The sequence below is a fragment of the Panthera uncia genome, chromosome X (assembly GCF_023721935.1).
Source record: "Panthera uncia isolate 11264 chromosome X, Puncia_PCG_1.0, whole genome shotgun sequence".
NCBI classification, from domain to species: domain Eukaryota; kingdom Metazoa; phylum Chordata; class Mammalia; order Carnivora; family Felidae; genus Panthera; species Panthera uncia.
In genome coordinates this window covers 10,594,268-10,614,487 of record NC_064817.1, presented here as the reverse complement: position 1 = coordinate 10,614,487, position 20,220 = coordinate 10,594,268, and the positions used below count along the sequence as shown (strand labels likewise).

Here is a 20,220-nt window from a genome sequence, read left to right as displayed (position 1 = left end):
CAGCGATGTCCGGTTGGGAGGAGTGGCAGGGAGAACATAATGATAAATAAGGCTTTGGAATTAAAGAAATGCTTACTATGCTATTTATTCCAGTTTCTGACAGGTCAAACATCACTGTTACAGGTTTCCCATTTTCTCTTTTAGCATAACGTTCCAACCAGAATGCGATAAGCTTCTTTTTGTCCAGTGTGGTTTTATGGTCTTTTATGTGATACTTCACCCTGATCCAGACTTTTAACAGAACACGGGATAAAAATAAGAAAAATATTTGTCATTATATTATTTTATGCATATATCATTCCTATCCCTTGACATTTTTCTTCATTTACAATAAATTTTCTTTCTCACGTTAAAAACATCGCTTCCTTCTTTTCAACGGGAAATAGCGTGCACTTGGGAACCTTAGGGAGGAGCAGAGATGTAAACTATTCTCCCCTCATAGGAAATAAACAAACTTCCCTAGTAAGTAAAGGGGAAGAGAAAATACAACAAACAATATTTGGTAATAACCTAAAAGTACTCTTCACCTTGCTTAACCAAAAAGCAAGCCAGTGGTTCTCTGGAGCACTAGAAAAGACCTTCCATGCGGAGGAGCAGCTTAGACAGAGGCCGGAGTCCAGTCAGGGCCGGGAGCCGCAAACCACTCGGAGCACTGTGGCTGGGACAGGCTGTGGCGAGTGCTGGGAAGAGGCGCTAAGGAGACAAGGGCTGGGCTGAAAGGGCTCCCAACGAAATGCTAAGGTAGCTGGGGCCCGGGGATGGTGTGGGGTCACCACTCCTCGTGGAGAGGCAAGGTACTTGAGATCACCCAAGGGGACTGTATTGCTGTAAAGTAAAAGACGCCAAGCAAGGAATGAAGTACGGGACGCATGTGGAAAGGACAGCGGAATGACAGGAATGAGGAATGAAGGCACGGAAGGAAGGACTGCCAGCGAAAGGAGGGAAATGCTAGAATACTGTTAAAACTGGACCAGACTGCATGCCGCATAGAGGGCAAGCAAGCCAAGCGCTCAGGGTGGGGCTCTGATGTTCTTGCCAAGTCCCAGCCTTGGCACCAACCAAGCTGGATTTAGGGTCGGGGCGAAGGGGGGAGGGAGAGGGGTAACGAGGGGGTCACCACCGGGACAGCAGGGGTGGTCCTTACCGCTCCTCCTGCTATAGCAGATTTCACAAGAAGCTAAGGGGAGAAGGTGGGGGCGGGGCCTTGAAAAGTCCATTCAGCAACCCTTAGCGACTTGAAATTTGCCTTTACCGTTTTATCATAATGCCAACAGACCACACAATGAAGTGTCTGACGCTGTGTCAACACGGCCCTAATGATCCCCAATTGTAAGGAACTTGATGTGTGGTACATACGGAGAAGGTTCTGCCTATTATTAACTCAGCTGACATAAATGCATCTCAAAATCTTGACAAGCCAGTACGTCAATTCAATATACTTACACAACTTGTTGCCTTCTTTGTCATAACCGTGCAGATAAATACCACCTATTTCCAATAACCATCTGGGAATGGAAGATTCAGTGAGGTCTAAAAAAGGATAAACCTGATGAATAACTTTAACTTAGGAGCGTTTTAAAAAGAAAACTTACAATGTAGGGGCGCCTGGGTGGCTCAGTCGGTTAAGCGTCTGACTTCAGCTCAGGTCATGATCTGACGGTTCGTGGGTTGGAGCTCCACATGGGGCTCTGTGCTGTCAGCTCAGAGCCCACTTCAGATCCTCTGTCCCTCTCTCTCTGACCCTCCCCTGCTCATTCTCTCTCAAAATAAATAAACTTAAAAAAAAACTTATAACGTAAAGGTTAATGTTATATAGTAGGTCTGATACAAAAAAAAAAAGACAAGCTTATTCAGACATCTGGAAAGAATCTCTGGCAATAAAAAATTTTGTTCCTTACTAATAAAACAAACCAACTAAAGGCATGGATGAGAGAAATGGGGAAAAATCCATTTCCCTTGACACATCAGCCATTATTATATGGACACATTTCCATGTTTTGGTTGTTTCATATAATAACTGTCAACAAATACTATCACTATTGGGACAATTTCAAGATAACATGCTAGTAAATATCCACATTATAGTCTCAGAATTGATTTAAAAAATCACTATGGCTTCTCTAATAAATTATTTTTCTGTAAAGTTTGATATCAAGTAGAGTCTAACACATTTTATAATCTTAGGGTGAGTGGAAAATACTTCAAAAAAAAAAAAAAAAAAGCTAGATCCTTTAGCAGGACAAACAAAACAAGGTCTGCCCAGTCTGTAGTGAGGGTAAGAACCGACACAGCGAGGCAGCAAATGCCAAGGCTTTTGTTTCATTCACCCTGAGAACTTTCCAAGATTCGTTACCTTTATTCTGTACCATTTACCGTATCTCTGCTATTTGCCACTGGAAACTAGCAGTTCTATATAAGAAAAAACTAATGTTGAGTTTAAAAGTTTATTCTGTACTTAAATAATTTCTATTTCTTTGCCTGAATTTTAAATGCATCACTGTTCATTGAAATGACCTACAGTTTTTACATTTCCAATCAAACTATCTCTTAAATACCACCCTCTGCCTCCTGGATTCTTTCTACAAGTATGAAGACTGGGGAGAGTATCTGCTCTGGATTTATTTGTTGACTTTTTTTGTCTTAACTTTCCAGACTCACTCACTCCAGAGTCTGTTACTCTCAAGGTCAGGAAATCCTTCTCAGTACCTCATCAAAACCAGTAGTTATGGGGGCACCTGGGTGGCTCAGTCGGTTAAGCGTCCGACTTCAGCTCAGGTCATGATCTCTCACAGTCCGTGAGTTCGAGCCCAGTGCCGGCCTCTGTGCTGACAGCTCAGAGCCTGAAGCCTGCTTCGGATTCTGTGTCTCCCTCTCTCTCTGACCCTGCCCCGTTCATGCTCTGTCTCTGTCTCAAAAATAACCAAACATTAAAAAAAAATTTTCAAAAACCGCAGTGGTTATGCCATATTCTTTGTGTTAAATTTTTAGGACAGAAATCATGGGTAATTTTCCTGCAAAGGGTGCTTCATCTACTTGGAAGACTATTTAAAAACCCCTTCCAGGACTTAAAACCCATTTTTGGGGGAAAAATGTCCAACTAGAATTGGGTCTTGAAATCAAGAAGTTAAGCAAAGGCTGCTATAGGCATCCTTGGGGATAAGCCTGTTTTAGGGATCCCCCAATCATTTAGTAATGCAACAGGGAGCATCTATTAGCACAAGGAACTCAGGGACAGAGAGAGACAATAAGGCAATAATGAAAAACAAAAAACAAAAAGACCCAAACTAAGAAAACAGTATCTCCTTACCTCTAGGCCTAGTAGTGAAGATGCTGTCTTGCTATTGTTCAATGGTACCCAACTAAATAAGCGCAGATTAACTCTGTTCGGGGTCAAAGGATCTGAATGTAATTTTGCTCTCCAGTGATCTCATTCCCCTATGAATGATACTGCTTTTAAGACATTCATAAGATGCTCCCCGTCAAAGTGTTAGGGGGTTGTCATAAAACACTCTATTTTGGTGTTTTTGATGATTGCCAAAAATATCTGCAAATACACTATTTGATCAATGTAAAACTAACACTTATGCAGGGCACAGTATATTGTCGAGGTTAAATTGAACGGCTTACCGTTGACAGACATTTCTTTCCTCCACTGAAAACTCTCATCAAGCATCTTCAGTGTTTCATCGACATTATGATGCCTCCAAAATAAGTAACTTTCAACCCAGTTATCATCTTGTTGTAGCCTTTCAACATCACGTGGATCATATTTATCTGACTTATCTAAGGAAAAACAATAATAAATGGCCAAGTCAGATAAATTCTGCACTGAGGAATACCAAACGCTAATGCCAAAGGAGAAGAAAGATGTACAAGACAAGGCTAAGCTCCAGAAGATAGCTACTTGAAGGGTGCAGTTCAGATGAAAATGCAGTTTAAAGGATTGATGGCATTTGTAATTGAGAGGAGGATAAAGTTATCCAAGGATGGCAAGTTTACTTTAAATGTGCCACAGTAGAATTAAAAAATAAGACCACAGTCAAATATTTTGCTGTTTAATTATGTTACCTGAACTTGAAATCCTTACCCTAGTCAATGAAAAGATGAAGTTTTTTATGTAAAGAAAAAAATTGTGCTCAAGAAGACATTTGTTTGGCAATGCTTGTTGAAAAAATGAAATACAAAATGGAAAACCGACCACGTGTGCAGCAGTCAACGTTTCCCATAATTGACTGGAGTAACTGTTTCCAATAATTTCCCATCATCCACCTGCACATGTGCTATGGTACCTTCCACATTTTGGTCCATTTTTCTGTAACTGACCCGTGTCTCCTCACAACCAGCTATGCACATCCAGGTTCTGCCATTCTGCAAGACTTCTTTCAAATGCTTCCTCTTCCACAAAAATTTCCCTGAGCCCAGAAGTAATTCCTTCCCTCCTGGGAACAGCTACAGGACTTAAACTGGGCTTTTTTTTTTAAAGGCACTTAGCATGTTTTCGTTCCGATCAGAGTTACTGGCATACATGCTGTATCTTCCCACACAGGGACTGTGTGTAGCAGCACCATCTATCCATTTTAGGAGTCCTCCAAAGCAGACTACACTGGTGCCAATGAAAAGGTCTCCAGGAAACATTTGTTGAGCGAATCTGTTCCTTCTCTATTTTTATTATCTCAGCTAATGGTACCCTCCCAGGGGCCCAAGTGAGAACTTCAGAAAATTCCCTGGCTCCTTCATCTCCATTTTTTTTTTTTTTTTGCATCTGGTTAGACTCTAAGTTTTATAGATTCTCTCTCCTCGCTATTTGCTCTGCCTTATTTCAAGTCATCAGAGGTAACAGCCGAAAGGGCAGGAAAATACAAAGTGCATTCAAAGACTCTTCCTTGAGTCTCAATTTCCTTATCTTTAAACTGCTTTAGACGATCACAAGGTTGTGTGAAGATCAGATGAAAATGTATACAAGAAAGTACTTGGGAGCTTAAAGCACTATAAAATCTAAGATTAGACCATAAGCCATGCACTTGTACAGTGTCACCTTGGAGGTGGTTTTCAATTTCTGGACTCTATTTTTCTAATCTATACAATGGCCGGTTCTGTAGTAGGTAAACTTTGGAAAATGCTTTTTAGCTCTGCTACTCAAAGATTTGTCAGTATTCAAAGTACAAATTTTCTTTAGTTCTGATTTATAAACATGAGCCGGATAGGAGAGTTTACATGGTTTAGCCTCAAGAGGCCCCTGCGAGCAGGTGTCCCCTGAAGAAGCACCATCCAGTCCGGCCACTGGACAGCCCTCTCCACTCAACCAATACAATGTTTTCCCTGAAATGACAGGCTGACTTCTTCATTTCCAAGAACGCTTCTGCCAAATACCCAAGTCTGAATAACTACAGTTTACTCGCCATGAAAAATGTGACTAATTCAGGTGGCAACTTGAACGCGCAGGAGTGGTTAGTGTGTGCGGCCCAATTTTGTCACACAGAACGTTAAAAGGACACGTACTGAGGGGCCAAGGCTTAATAAAGTTGACCGCTTCATCAGGGACTTTCTAAAACAAAATTGGCTTCTGCTTTTTTTTTAAATTGCGAGCACCCACAATGAAGACTCCAATGACCCCTCGTCTTGATGGGCACTGAGGAGCCAGCACTTTTCCCCATCACTGCTTCTGTGTAATCAGCTCAAATGTCAACATAGTGATAAAGACACACGGCTTCTCAGTATTGTTATGAAGACAGTTGTGACCTCACAGGTTCCTGCAGAGTCGTGGGCATACCCAAGGGTCCAAAGACTAAACTTAGAACCACTTACCTAGAACAATGTGGCAAGCGGTAAAAACTCAATAAATAATAGCCGCGGGGCGCCTGTGTGGCTCAGTCTGTTAAGCGTCTGACTTTGGCTCAGGTCATGATCTCGCGGTTCACGAGTTCGAGCCCCGTGTCGAGCTGTGTGCTGACAGCTCAGAGCCTGGAGCCTGCTTCGGATTCTGTTTCTCCCTCTTTCTCTGCCCCTCCCTTGCTCATACTCTGCCTCTCTCTCTGTCTCTCTCTCAAAAATAGATAAAACATTAAAAAAAATAAAAAAACAAAAAAAAATTAGCCATAATAAGTATAAAACATTATTGTTATTATCATTATTACTACCACTGCTGCTATTACCACTAGGGATACCATAAAAGAGACAGTGCCTGTTACTAAGAAATTTAAAACGGACTGCTTTTGGATAGCTTTTAGGGATGCAGGTCTCTGAAGTTAGAAATCTCTATGTTAAAATGACTATTATTATCAGAACATGTATTTGCTTGTGAAATGCTTGTTCAGTATTTATCCCTAGACAGATGCAGAAAAGAGAGAGCAAGGAAAAGATGGAGAAGGAAAAGATTGGGGAGGGGGTCCCGTGGTGGTGGTGGGAGGGAGAGACGTGGAAAAAAAGTCCAGCCAGAAGAGGACAGAGAGAAGGACTGAGGCAAGGAGGGAGGAGAGAGAGAGTGAGAGAGAAAAAGAGAGTAACCTGGGCATTCAAGGGAAGGAAAACCTGGCCTGGGACTGCAAGGCCACGTGTAATAAGTGTGTTGATGACAACATAATTTGCTGCTTTCAAATACTGCACTCGGGCAACTGAACCTGCAAGTGTGAGGTAGTTTTCAGAAAACTAGTCCTGTGGCAAAAAGAGACATTACAGGAATAAACTAAAGATGTACACTCAAAAGGAAACTACAGCTCCCAAAACACATATTTGTGTACGCACATGTCTGCCCCCCACCTACTCAGGACACTGTTTTGAGAGACTTTTACCTCTTGATAATTAAAGCATAAAGAGGAAGAAGAGATTAGTTTTATACACATACAGGTACGTATACATATATATTCCCATAATACCTTTCATCTTTCTGTGAACCACTGAAAACTTTCATCGCAAACCAACATTAATCTTGGGCAGTGGGTTCTATCTATTTATTTATTTATTTATTTGAGAGAGAGAGAGAGAGAAAGTACATATACTCGAGCAAGGGAGAAGCAGAGAGAGAGAGGGAGAGAGAAAATCCCAAGCAGTCGCCGCGCTATCAGGGCAGAGCCCGACACAGGGGCTCAATCTCATGAACCACCAGATCATGACCTGAACCGAAATCAAAGAGTCAGGCGCTTAACTGACGGAGCCACCCAGGCACCTCTAGAACTGTGTTTTAAAAGTTAAAAAAACACGAAAAAACGTCTCGCCAGATTCAGTATACAGGGCAGAGTGATGGAGTCTGAAGACCCATGCTATTAACTACGTAGAGGGACCGAGCCAGCCGCTCTAGGCCTGATTTTCTTCTCGGTGAAATAGAGATGAGGTCTGTCTACCCATCGTCCTATGAAGATCAAGAACATCCCCCAAAGTTTAAATAATATATAAATGAATTGTGATTAATGTAAGGTAGAATTATACCCATGAATAGAAGACTAAATTCTCACTGACCTATTAGTCAGCTGAGAAAATCTTAGGAGTATACTGTAGTGATTATAAATGTGCCTGCAGTTTAGATAAAGGTTGGAAAAAATACAAAAGTATTCTGATAATGAAAACTAGAGGACAGTTATGAACTGGACAGCATAATGATGTTCGAAAGCAGCAAATACATAGCTGTGAAACATTATAGTAATTTAGAACCTCTTATTTCTCCAGGACTTGGAGCACTGACCAACTTGAAAGTCCTGGTAGGGCCCTGGAATGGCATCTGTATTAGCTGGACCATTTCTACTGGCTGGACTGCGTTAATGTCAACAATGGGAGCCATCAAGCTGAAATAACAAAATATTCCCTTAAGGCCATCCTCTGTTAGTAGGCCGCAACCTACCCTAAATCTCCGCTTTCCTATGAAGCTATCTGGTGAGAGACTGAGAAGCAGGTGATCTCTTAAAAAAGGGATTAAGCCACTGGCCTATACCAGTAATTCTCAAACTTCAGCACCAGTCAGGATCATCAGGGGGGCTTGTTTAAAAAGGAATTATTGGACCCCACTTCCAGAGTGCCTAATTCATGGGTGGGAACCAAGACTCCATATTTGTACCAAGTTCATACAGGATTCGGACACTGCTGGTCCAGAGACCAACATTTCGAGAACCACCAGTCTATTACAGGTGCGGGCAAGCTTTTGGTAAAGGGCTAGATGGTAAATATCCAAATACCTTAGACTTTCAAGGCCACAGATGGCTGCTGTTGCTGCCTTTTTTTTTTTTTTCCAGCAACCCTTTAAATATACAAAAACCATCCTCAGCTGGAGGCCTATAGAAAAAACTTTGGTCTGTTGTAGAGAGGGGAGGAGCTTTCTATCTTAGATGAGATATACCTTCGTTTATTTATTCAGGTCTTCTTTTGATGTTTAGTAATATTTTATAGTTTTCTCAAAAAAAGAAAAAATGTTGCAAATGTCTTCTATTAGATTTAGAGGTTTCTGTGTTGCTATCTTGAGCCAATAATAACAAGAAAGGCAAACTTCATACCTCTTATTTTCCTTGCCATACTGATAACTAGGTTATTTTATATACTCTAGAATTTTAGAAATAATAGTGAAGATCACTGTCTTGCCCTTGACTTTACGGGAAGTATTTTCAAGTTTCACAATTAAACATAACATTTGCTGTAGGTTTTTAGAAGATACACTTACAGAAAGTTTTCCTTTGCTAAAAGTTTTGCCTGCTTTATATAAAGTTGAATTATAGCCAGTGTGGTTTCTATCTTTATTGAAATAAACATTTTCCCTCATTTTGTTAATGCATACATATTTGTATTTGCTCAAATAAGTATGGAAAAAAGAGAAAACAAATTCAGTTAGATCAAGGGAAAAGGGAAGGGACTGATGAGGCACATGAGGTGAAAGATGTCTGATGTTTACCTTTTTTTTTTATTTTGAGAGAGAGCACATGGGAGGGGCAGAGAGATGGGGGGGGGGGGGGGAATCCCAAACAGGCTCCTCACTGTCAGCATGGAGCCCAAAGCAGGGCTCAAACTCACAAAACTTGAGATCATGACCTAAGCCAAAATCAAGACTCAGATGCTTAACCGACTGAGCCACCCAGGTGCCCCACAATGTTTACCTTTTTATGTGATTTTTATTGGTGAACTGTACCTAGTCAAAAATTTTATTGGAAAGCATTTTTTTAATGTGGTAAATTCCTCTGCTGCATTTTCTGATCGTGACTCATCTTTGCATTCCTGGGACCAGCAAAACTGCTTGGGCCTCATGTGTACGTGTGTATCTCTGTGATGGGGACAGTGGTAGAAATCTATGGCTCCCAACTCAACTTCTTGAATACTCACTGTTCTATTTATGTTTTTTACTTCTAATTGAGACAATTTGAGGTCATTTTTCTTTTCTCCAGAAAGCTTTGCACTTACTCTAAGTTTTATACCTTACTATGATAAGGCTGGTGATTGTATTCTCTCAGGATTTTTAAAAAACTCTCCACCACATCTATAATTCTGTCTGCTGTTCGCTCCCAGTGTAAGTCTTTGCATTCATCCCTTTCTATTAATCAGTCATCCTAGGTTTGTCTGTTTCACCAGTCCTTTCAAAAAAACAGCTTAGGGCACCTAGGTGGCTCAGTGGGTCTGACTCTTGGTTTTGGCTCAGGTCATGATCTCCAGGTTCGTGGGTTTCAGCCGCGCATGGGGCTCTGCACTGTCAGCATGGAGCCTGCTTGGGATTTTCTCTCTCTCCCTCTCTCTCTCAAAATAAACAAACAGACATTAAAAAAACCCAGCTGAAATTTATTCTACTATCTTCTTTCCTATACCATGAATATCTGCTCCTATTGCTTTCCTTCTACTTTCTCTGTAAATTTATTCATGTTCATTTTGTAGCTCCTTGAATTGAATCTATTGCTGATTTTTATGGGGGCCTTGTTTTCTAATGAATGAATGTAAGACCACAGATATTCTGCTCAGCTTTAACTATTTAATAATTTCCATTGTGATATCTTCTTTAACCAATGGTTATTTAGCAGAGGTAAGAATTACATACATTACTGGGAAGTTGTTAACCCGTGGGTTATTTAAAGGTATGTTATTTTTGTTTCCTAACATTTGATTTTTGAGTACCTGTTTGACTTTTTTTCTTTTTCTCTTTTGTTTTTTTTGGGGGGGCTGAAACCCGGGATTTGTGACTTCTAATATAGTTGCTTAATGGCATGAAAACACGGTGCGTGTGATCTAGCTGCTTTGGAATTTCTGAGACTTCCTTTATGACCTAATATGTGGTGAATGTTTGCCAAAGCTGCAAGAGAACAAATATATTTTCTTTTTTTTAAGTTTATGTATTTATTTTTGAGAAAGAGAGCACAAGGGAGGAAGGGACAGAGAGAGGGGGACACAGAATCTGAAGCAGGCTCTAGACTCTGAGCTGTCAGCACAGAGCCTGACGTGGAGCTCAAACCCCCAAATTGCGAGATCATGACCTGAGCCGAAGTTGGGTGCTTACCGACTGAGCCACCCAGGTGCCCCTATATTTTCTAAAGTATATACATTCTCTATTGGGCAGGAGAGACTATACATTTATACACACACATATACATATATGTATCTATGATCAACTTTGCTCCTTGTGTTAAATGAAAGTCTAAAGTCTTGGGGAGCCCAGCTGGCTCAGTCAGTAGAGCATGTGACTCTTGATCTCAGGGTCATGAGTTTCAGCCCCACGTTGGGGGTAGAGTTTGCTTAACACAACAAAAAAAAACATTTTTCATAAAATCTAACATCTTAAGGCTTTCTTGCCTGCTTGTTCTGTGTATTTGTGAAAGGTTTGTTAAAACCATTCAACATGTTTGTGGATTTCTTGAATTTCTCTCATAATTCTGGGAGCGTTTGCTTTATGTATTTGAAAGCTATATGGTGAGACACTATTTTATGTTGTTAATTCCTAAATGTAATACCTTTTCAGGGTTCCATTTATCAACAGTAGAATCCCTTTTGAAATGTACTGACGTTTTTCATTCTAAATATTTCATCTAACAAAAGTGCAGCCAACACAGTATCACTTTTGGTTAGTATTTGTTTTGGACACTTTTTTCCATCTCCTTATTTTCAAGTTTTCTGCATTAATTTTAATAAATTTAATAAATTAATATAGTGTTTTGTAGGTAGAATGCAATTAAGATTGTAAAAATCTGCTCTGTTAATAAGTATAAATTGGTTTACATTTATGGTAAGGTGATAAAGTTGGGGTTATTTTGCTGTCTTACTCTCTTTTCTAGTTCCTATGCTGTTTTTCTCCTTTCACGCTTCCCGCTGGAGAGATTCACCTTTTCATCCCTCCATAGCTTGGAAATTAAATATTTATTTCTGGAGCTCAGTGGTTACCCTTATTTGAAATATTCACATTTTATTGACAAAATCTACAGTTAATTATCTCTACCTTCCTTCTAAATAATTCAAGTCCTTCCAACCTCCCTACACCTGCTAATACTGTTAAAATTTTTTTTACTATTAACATGTAGATTTTTTTTTCTTTACTGATTTATTTACCCATTTCTTTGCTTTTCGTTGTTTCTGGATCTTTCTGCCTCTTTCTGGGTTCTATATTCTTATTCATGAAGTAGTCTAGTAATTTTTTATTAGAGATGGACTGTCATTCTTTGCATATCCTAAAAGAATTTACCCTCACCTTTGACTAAATATTCTAAATGGGCAGTTACCTCCCTTAGCATTTTCAGGAAATTATTTCACTGTTACCTGGCATTAATTGCTGCTGAGGAGAAATCAAATAGCAGTCTGATTTCTGTTCCTTTGCAGACAATCTGTCCCTTCTTTCTGGTTGTCTGATTTTTTTTCTTTGTGGTGTTTTGACAGTTTCACTATGATATGCCTAGGGAATAATTTCTTTTTCCTTCATGATGCTCAGATCTTATTATGCTTTTTTAACCTGAGGATTTATTGTTGTTTTAAGTTTTTTGAGAGAGACAGAGAGAGAGAGAGAGAGATGGAGAGAAAGAGAGAGAGTCCCAAGCAGGCTCCACACCGTCAGCGTGGAGCCCAATGTGGGGCTTGAACCCACAAACCGTGAGATCATGACCTGAGCCGAAATCAAGAGTCAGATGCTTAACCGACTAAGCCACCCAGGTGCCCCACACCGGAGGATTTAATGTCTTTTTTAAACTCTGGCAAACTGTCAACTATTTTACCTTCCAACAGCACAGTCTCTTTTTCCTTCTGGAAGTCCTATTAAATGTATATGGGGTTTCTCATGTCTTTTATTTTCTCTTACACAGTTCTGATTTTTTTTCCTCCAATGATCTGGGTATAGAGTAATTGCCTGTACAATAACTTAAAAACTGTCTATGAATGTCCTATGTCAGTGAATATATAGCAGTATAACGGGAAAAGAAAATCTTCTGCAAGTCATGGCCCTACTACTATATATAAAGTAACTAATGTCAAACACGTTCTATACATACATGCCAAATCTCTAAGGTCAACACAAATTCTGCTGAAAACAGTTTGGATAGAAATGTAGCAAATTTTTGTCCTCCCTTTCCTGGATGAACAACTGCAAGGGGGAAAAAATTATAATTTCTGTGAGCTCTACTCCATCTCCTTGAGATCTAATCAAACCAAACTCGAACGAGAGATTAAAATTTTCAGCGATGAAAAATCATTCATGCACTCCACCACCCAGAGGACACAGATTTGGTAAACAGACCCCTCTTTGCATGCAAGCTTTTCAAATAGTTGACTAAATACAAGTGACATGTTAGGAATGACAGTGTACTAGTCATAGTCTCTAAAGGTGCATAATCTCACTATACATTTGGGATGAACATATATGAAGAAGAGAAGGTATCAACAACTTAAAGAGATGAGTTAAAAAAAAAAATATTTGCCAAGCACTGATCAAAGTTATTACTGAGAATAAAGATTCACAAATCAGCAGGTCTATCAATTCCCTACCCCGTCACCCATTTACCGCTCAAGTCTCCCTGCAAAGTTACAACCTTATATTCTCCACGACAGGGGCTTGGTATTTTTAGATATGGAAAACAAGGACAAAAATTGACAAACTCTTAAAATCTTTTCCTCTTATTCTGATCATGACAACGTTAAAATGTTAACCTTGAGAATGTTATAAACGTGGAACAAAATTTAAGAAACTTCAAGTGTCTATCTGCCTACCTTTTAAAGGCCTCCACTCTTGGAGGTTAATACATAACTCATTAGTTATGAGGACTAATTAATCTGTGATCTCCCACCATATGCTAGCTCGAAATGGAGCTGGGGTATTACAGATACAAAGAGTCTCTCTCCCTTTCTCACCCACCCCCCCCAAGAAATTCCAAACTAATCTAGAGATAACTTATTGAAATTAGTGAGAGCTGGTAAGGTTTTTAAATTCAATATCAATGTAAAAAAGTCAAATGTACTTTCTGCTAACCAGAAACAATCATTTAGAAAATTCTTAAGAAATACCATTTAAACAACCACAAACACATAACATGTAAAGTATCTGGGAATAAATTTAACAAAAGTGACTTAACTTCTATGGAGAAAATTATAAATCTTTCAACAAGGAAGTGTTTAGCAGAGTTATACCAGGTTCTTAGATAGGAAGACCCAATCATGATGAGGTCAAGTCTCCCAGAACTGGTCTTCTGATTTAACACAATTTTATTCAAAATCCCAATGTCAGTTGTGGGTTTGTTTGTGTTTTTTTGCAGAAACATGATAGGCTGATTCTATAATTTACATGGAGGAACAAAGGGCCAAGAAGAGCCTGAAGAAGTGATTTTCACAGAAGCAGAAACCAAATGGCCCATAAAGATAGGAAGAAATGCTCAATCTCACTGGTACTCAAAGCAAGGCAATTAAAACCACAATGAGCTATCCCTACACCCTAATCAGATGGGCAGCAATTAACAACAAACACACACCAAATTTTAGAGTGGGGAAAAACAAGGGCATTCACAAACTGCTGGTTTAAATGAAAACCGGTGCAATCACTTTGGGAAACTGTTCAGCATTACCGAATAAAGTTGAACAGGTGCCTCATCTATGACCCACACATTTTGCTGTTGGGCGCAAACCCTACAGCAGAAAGTTCTCAAACTTCACGGTCTCAGGACCCCTTTAATACTCTTAAAAATAACTGAGGGCTCTAAAGGGCTTTTTAGTTTATGTGGATTATACGCATAATTACTCCATTAAGTATTAGAACTGAAAGTTTTACACATGACAACACAAAAGCACATGTTCTATCAGCTGTCAGAGCAATGACATCATCACATGCCATGTGACCTCTGGAAAATGCCACTGTATGCTTGTGAGAGAAGGACAGTGAGAAAGGAAAATGATGTTTTGGTGTTATTGTAAAAGTAGTTTTGAATTCTCAAGCTCCTTGAAATGGTCTCCAGGAACTACAGTTCCTGGGCCAACTCTGAGAACTGATGCCCTAGAGAAAGTCTAGGCATCAGAGATCTTTAAGACTCTTTGGGCTGCCTGTGTGGCTCAGTCGGTTAAGCGTCCAACTTCAGGCCATGATCTCGAGGTTCGTGAGTTGGAGCCCCGCGTCGGGCTCTGTGCTGACAGCTCGGAGCCTGGGGCCTGCTTCGGATTCTGTGTCTCCCTCTCTCTCTCTGCCCCTCTCCTGCTTGCACTCTGTGTGTGTGTGTGTGTGTGTCTCTCTCTCTCTCAAAAATAAACATTAAAAAAATTTTTTAAAAAAAGAATGTTTGGAGCAGCACTGCACATAGTAGCAAAACTTAGACACAACCCCAAATCCATCAACTGGTATTTTCATTCCATGCACTATTACACGGGTATAAAAAGGACTCAAGCACACTTAACGTTTGATAATACGGATGACTCCTGAGTTAGAGAAGCAAGTCATGGAGAAATACATTCATCTTCTAGAGTTTAAAAACAGGTAAACTTAATAAAGGACTGATGTGGAATATGTCACAGGTGGTAAAGCTAATGAAAAGCAAGAGAATGAATAACAGCAAATGCAGGACAAGCAGCCGCCCCTGAGTGGCAGGGCTGGGGGTACACAGGAAGTTCTGTTTCTTTGGCTGAGTGGAAGTGTATAGGTGTTTACTCTATTCATGATTTATACAATTTGTACTTAAAAGAGATTTCAAATTATAAAAAATAATAAGCCAAGACAGGGGCGCTTGGGTGTCTCAGTTGCCTAAGCATCCAACTCTGGATTTCGGCTCAAGTCATGATCTCATGGTTTGTGAGTTAGAGCCCCGCGTCAGACTCTGGGCTGACAGTGCACAGCCTGCTTGGGATTCTCCTTCCCTCCCTCGCGTTCTACCTCTCCCCCACTTGTGTGCATGCATGCGCTCTGTCTCTCAAAATAAACTTAAAACAATAATAAGCTAAACAAAACAAAAATTAAAGGACTAGAAAATTATCGGAAAGAAAATTATTTAACAGCAATGAAAGAAACCACAAAGGAATGGATAATTTTGAATACATTCAAAAAATGAAAAAAGTGAAAGTGAAACAAACAAGTCCAAACCAATTTTAAAAGCCATAGTGATGAAAAAAAAAATTGAAACTACAAATCGATGTAAATATATGAAAAGTAGGTTACTCTCGCTAGTAACCAGATGCAAACTAAAATAACCATCAGTTAAGAAATGATGACACTACACATGGGGAAGGCTGTGGGAAGACTAACACTTTCACACGTGGTGGTGGGAATAAATCTTGGTGTGACTTCTGGGGAGGAAAAGTTAGCACGCAGATGAAGTGTCTTAAAAACAGTCATACTCTTGAAACCAGTAATTCTACTTCTAGACATGAATCTTAAGGAAGCAACCTGAATTACCGTACAAAAAGCTGTATTAACAACTGGAAAGAATCTACATATCCAAATAGGGAGTATTGAAGATAAAAGAAAATTATCTTTTACTTAGGGGACTAAGTATTAAATGCTTACTTCATCCATACGGGGAAATAAATTTGATCGTGTCAATAAAACAATGCAAAGTACACACACAATAGCCGGTTAACTACTTTCTTAATGCATGGAAAAAAAAGACCAGAAAAAAACTGCATCTACTGTTAGCAGAGCCATCTCTGGATGGTAAGCTTATGGAATGACTTTTTGGTATGATCCAAATTCATTTAAATAAATTCACACATTTGGGAAGTCAAGAAACAAAGCTAAAATAAGAAAACCCACCAACCTTTCAAATGTTCTCCAAACTCACTTGGGTACACACACTTTGCTTTTGTTCAAGGCTCTCCAGGGTACATTCCCACTGTTTTTAGCGGATGTGCTCACCCCCCCACCAAAGCTCATCAAAGCGGACTTCCCATGGCTTCCCCAACATGCCCTGCGCCTTCTCACTACAGCTCAGACTATTTGATCCATCTGGATCACTTTCTCCACCGGGCCAAGTTCTACCATCTTCCAAAGTGCATGAGAAACACCACGTTTTCTATGAAGTTTTTTCTCACTCTGTCCTAACCCAATCACCCCGACCAGATGTGATCTTTTCCTTGTCTTTGACTTCTACAGAAATTTTAGCACCCTTATTCCTCTTGACACAATTTGCCTGAACTCTAATAGTTAGCCTGTTTTAACGCCTCTACTGGATTGTAAGTTCAGGAAGGGGCTCTATCTGTCTTCAGTTCTTTTTCTAATATTGACACACTGCTTCCCAGAAATAAGCACATAATGAGTATTTGAGGAACCAAATAAATGACTGTCACAAGGGAGTAGTCTCTTGCCTTGGCCACAAGAAGGAGGAAGACAGAACGGGAAACGTTTCTTATTTGAGACTTAGTGTGGAATTTCTCACAGAAACAATGACAAAAAAAAAAGGACTATTTGTAATGCATGAAACAATTATGGACTTTTATTCTTTTTGCCAGCCACAAATCTATCCATAATTGGTAACTTAATTTCCATGGAAACAAAAATGTGCTTGGAATTCCCAAGAACCTACCTCCAAAAGAGTTTCTGGAGTACAGCCAGTGCTTAAAGTGACATATTTGCAGATAATATTTTCCTTTAGGAAAAATATCACATTTGTTTGCTTAAGTCAGCCTTAAGTCTCTTCTGAAAACATTGCTAATGATAATAGGGTGAAATGAAAGACAGATAGAAGAAAAGTGCCTGTTCTCTAAGCACTTAATTTCTAAAAAGTAAACCTGAAAGGGCAAACACAAGCAGATCAAAAACCCCTTTTTACCACTTTCCTACTTTTCCTTTACCTGATGCAGTATCTCAGGAAACTCAAACTTTAGAAAATCTTTAAAGATTTTTATTTTCCCTTTCCCATGCAAGTCTTTAAATTAATCGACTTAGTATTTACAACAGCTGTGCAAGATGCCCCACTCACACGTCACGTGTATTCACACATACCCAAGTGTGTATATTTAAGGACAAAACCCTGCCTATAAAGTGCTTTACTTTGAAATAATGCTTGTCTTTATGAAATGTATTGTGAGGGCTGTTCTTTGTCAGATTTTGGCGGGGGTGGGGAGCCAGTTCGGACTACTCATAATGCAGACTTGGATTAATCTCCCCATGTATACATTTAAGCATTGCTATATTGAGTATATCTTGAAAACTGTGTTAGGTATACTGAGGTGAGTCAGACCCTGCCCTCCACGTCCACAGGTTGCCCTAGACCCAAACACATTCCATCGGACGAAATGAACAGTAAGCGAGTAAACAAACGAACATGATAATTACAGGTTATGGTAAGAGCTGTGAAGGAGACAAACAAGACAGGGAGGCTATTTAATAATCAGGAAAGGTCTCTCAGAGATATTTAAACCAAGATGGGAAAGAAAAAAAAAATGGTCCCAGCCATACACACTATCTGGGCAAGAGCCTTCCAAACAAAGAGAAGTGGAGAGCTCCCGAGATAAACACAGATTCAGTCTGTTTGAAGAACATAAGAGATGCAGTGTGGCTGGTTGTGTTTTTCAAACTGTGGGTCGCGTAGGTTGTGATGTCAATTTTGTGGGTCACTGCACCAGGGAGGCGTAGGTTTTCAGAATAAGTATTCTTGAATGAACTTTTGCTTCGGTTATGTGTTCATGCATAGTAGATTGCAAGATGTGATGTTTCTGACTGTGGGCAGTGGTGAAATCTGTACTAAGCGAAGACAGTAGTTACGGATTAGGATGCGGGGGGCAGCAGCTACAGCATGCAGGGCCTTGCTGTGTAGGCCACCATAAAGAACAGAGATTTTCATTCTAGACACAGTGGGAAGGTACTGAAGGGTTTCAAGTTGGGGAGTGACACGATCCAATTTGACATGCTGGTGTTGCCAAAGATTTTCACTGTAGTGAAATTGAGAAAACTTGAGCACAAGCCCAGGCCTAGCCACTAACACCAAGGATTTGGAGCAAATCACTTAATCCCTCTAGCTCTTTCTTCATTTTAAAAATGAGAAGGTTGGACCAAGATGACTTTTGAGATCTTGTCTATTGCTACATTTCTCTGACTACACACACACACACACACACACACACACACACATCCTGCTTCCTCCTTTGGGTGAGTACATGGCTATTGGGGAGCCACGAGCACATTAGGTCAAGTTCTGGATTACTTCTTAAAATACTATAAACCATGTGACTGTAAGAATTACATCTCTACAGAAAGCAATTTTAGAATTATCTCTTTACTGGAACCAGCTATATTATTAGACATGAGATCTCCGGGCTAAAAGTGAATCGAGTGCTTTTGCAACTCTCTAGTGCAAAGTTTGGGATGTGAAGAAAATTGACAGGGAGGATGAAAAAAGATTTACTGACCAGGTTATTTGGAACACATTTCCTTATTTATTCTAGGTCATCAACTGACATTTAATCTAGGGCAGTCTAAAGTTGCAGAGAACCTCTGCTGAGCCCTCAAGATGCAGAAGCTTAACCCCTTCCACAGCAAAGTGATTATGCAGACAAAACAGTTGTTGAGAGCTTGCAATAGGTTAACCCCATGGTAGACAGTTTGATATGTGCTTTTTCAGTTAATCCTCCTAACATAATTATTCACGTTTCACAGATATGGAAACCGGGGCTTAGAAAAGACAACTAAGCTATTAAGTGGCAGAGTCAGGATTCAAATATTTATTCCACGTTTATAACACATTATCCTGTAAGTTTTAAAAAATCACTGTACAAGGATTAAGCCATCAGTTTCAAGTATCTGGGACATCTGTTCAACCACATGAACACATAATATTCAACCAATGAATCAATTCTGGACTCACAGGTACTTTGCTAGGTACAGTGCGGGATGACAGAGAACTTGTTCCAGCACTGGAGGGTCTGCTCCGTGGGTAGCATACTGGGTAGTATGAAGTGGAATTAGGCCAAGTATCCAAGGAATTTGTATCCCCAATTAAGTACACGTGAATAGCATTACGGCAGCTTCCACGTTTTTTTCTCTATTGTTGCTGGTGAAAGGTCAGCACAGAAACTGTGCACTGTACAGTGTCACCCGTGCCGTGGGCCTTGCAAGTGTCCTCCAAGTTCCATAAACTTGAGATGCTAGAAACTCACCAATTTCCAACTTACATTAACCCTTCAGGAAGCAATGGGCATATCACCTGCCCCATTGGAGCCACCGTGCATGGGATGTTAGGAGAAGAAAACCTTGGAAACGTGCAGGGCCTCATCCCTGTGAGGGTCGAAAGGGTCCCTAAAGCCTCCCACAGAGACGCCCGCAACACCTTCGGAAAGTTGGGGACGCTCATTGCCTACCTGCCTCAACACCGAGAACGCGGTACCCACCTGTCACATAATCAGCTTCGAATCTCCGTCGGGTCTCGGAGACGAGCTTGGCTTTATTCTGGGTGTGACACTGAAAGGGAGACACGAAGGGACGCTTAGACACCACGCACACCATCCCGCTTCCCTTCAGCCCAGCCCACCTGCACTTGGGGGCACGGCCCCCGGACTTCAGAGGAAGCTTCCGGATCTGGGGGGGGGGGAACGGCAGCAGTGCAGTCGGCTTCTCACCTCGGCCATGGTCGCGCTCGTGGACGTGACTTCGATTGCCGTGGCCACTTCCCCACCTGTCCGAATATCTCATCACTGGCCGGGAGGGCCGGGAGGTACAGAGGGAAGGGCGGGAGGTGGAGACCGTCGCGTGACACCGGGAGGCGGGCGGAAGCGTCGCCGCGCTGCCCAATCTGATGCGGCCGCTTGGGTCTGGAGGCGGGACCAGGCACTTAGCTTGGCTTTCCATTAGCTTCTGGTGCGGGCTCCGCTCCCTCAGACAGC

The 20,220-nt window shown here is 40.6% G+C and overlaps 1 protein-coding gene across 2 annotated transcripts in view; it reads right to left on the bottom strand.

The window, feature by feature from the left end:
- Nucleotides 1–20,143, bottom strand: part of MOSPD2 (motile sperm domain containing 2) — a 54,537-nt gene extending 34,394 nt beyond the window's left edge. The window contains exons 1-5 of one of the 2 annotated variants that reach the window (XM_049643467.1): nucleotides 19,957–20,143; nucleotides 19,729–19,798; nucleotides 3,628–3,783; nucleotides 1,444–1,530; nucleotides 77–231 (exon numbers count right to left, since the gene is read on the bottom strand). In XM_049643467.1, coding sequence (XP_049499424.1) covers nucleotides 77–231; nucleotides 1,444–1,530; nucleotides 3,628–3,783; nucleotides 19,729–19,798; nucleotides 19,957–19,965 — 477 coding nt within the window. In that variant the 5' untranslated portion in view covers nucleotides 19,966–20,143. The remainder of the gene's footprint in view (nucleotides 1–76; nucleotides 232–1,443; nucleotides 1,531–3,627; nucleotides 3,784–19,728; nucleotides 19,799–19,956) is intronic. The other variant, XM_049643468.1, reaches the window with a different exon arrangement.
- Nucleotides 20,144–20,220: the final 77 nt, after the last annotated feature.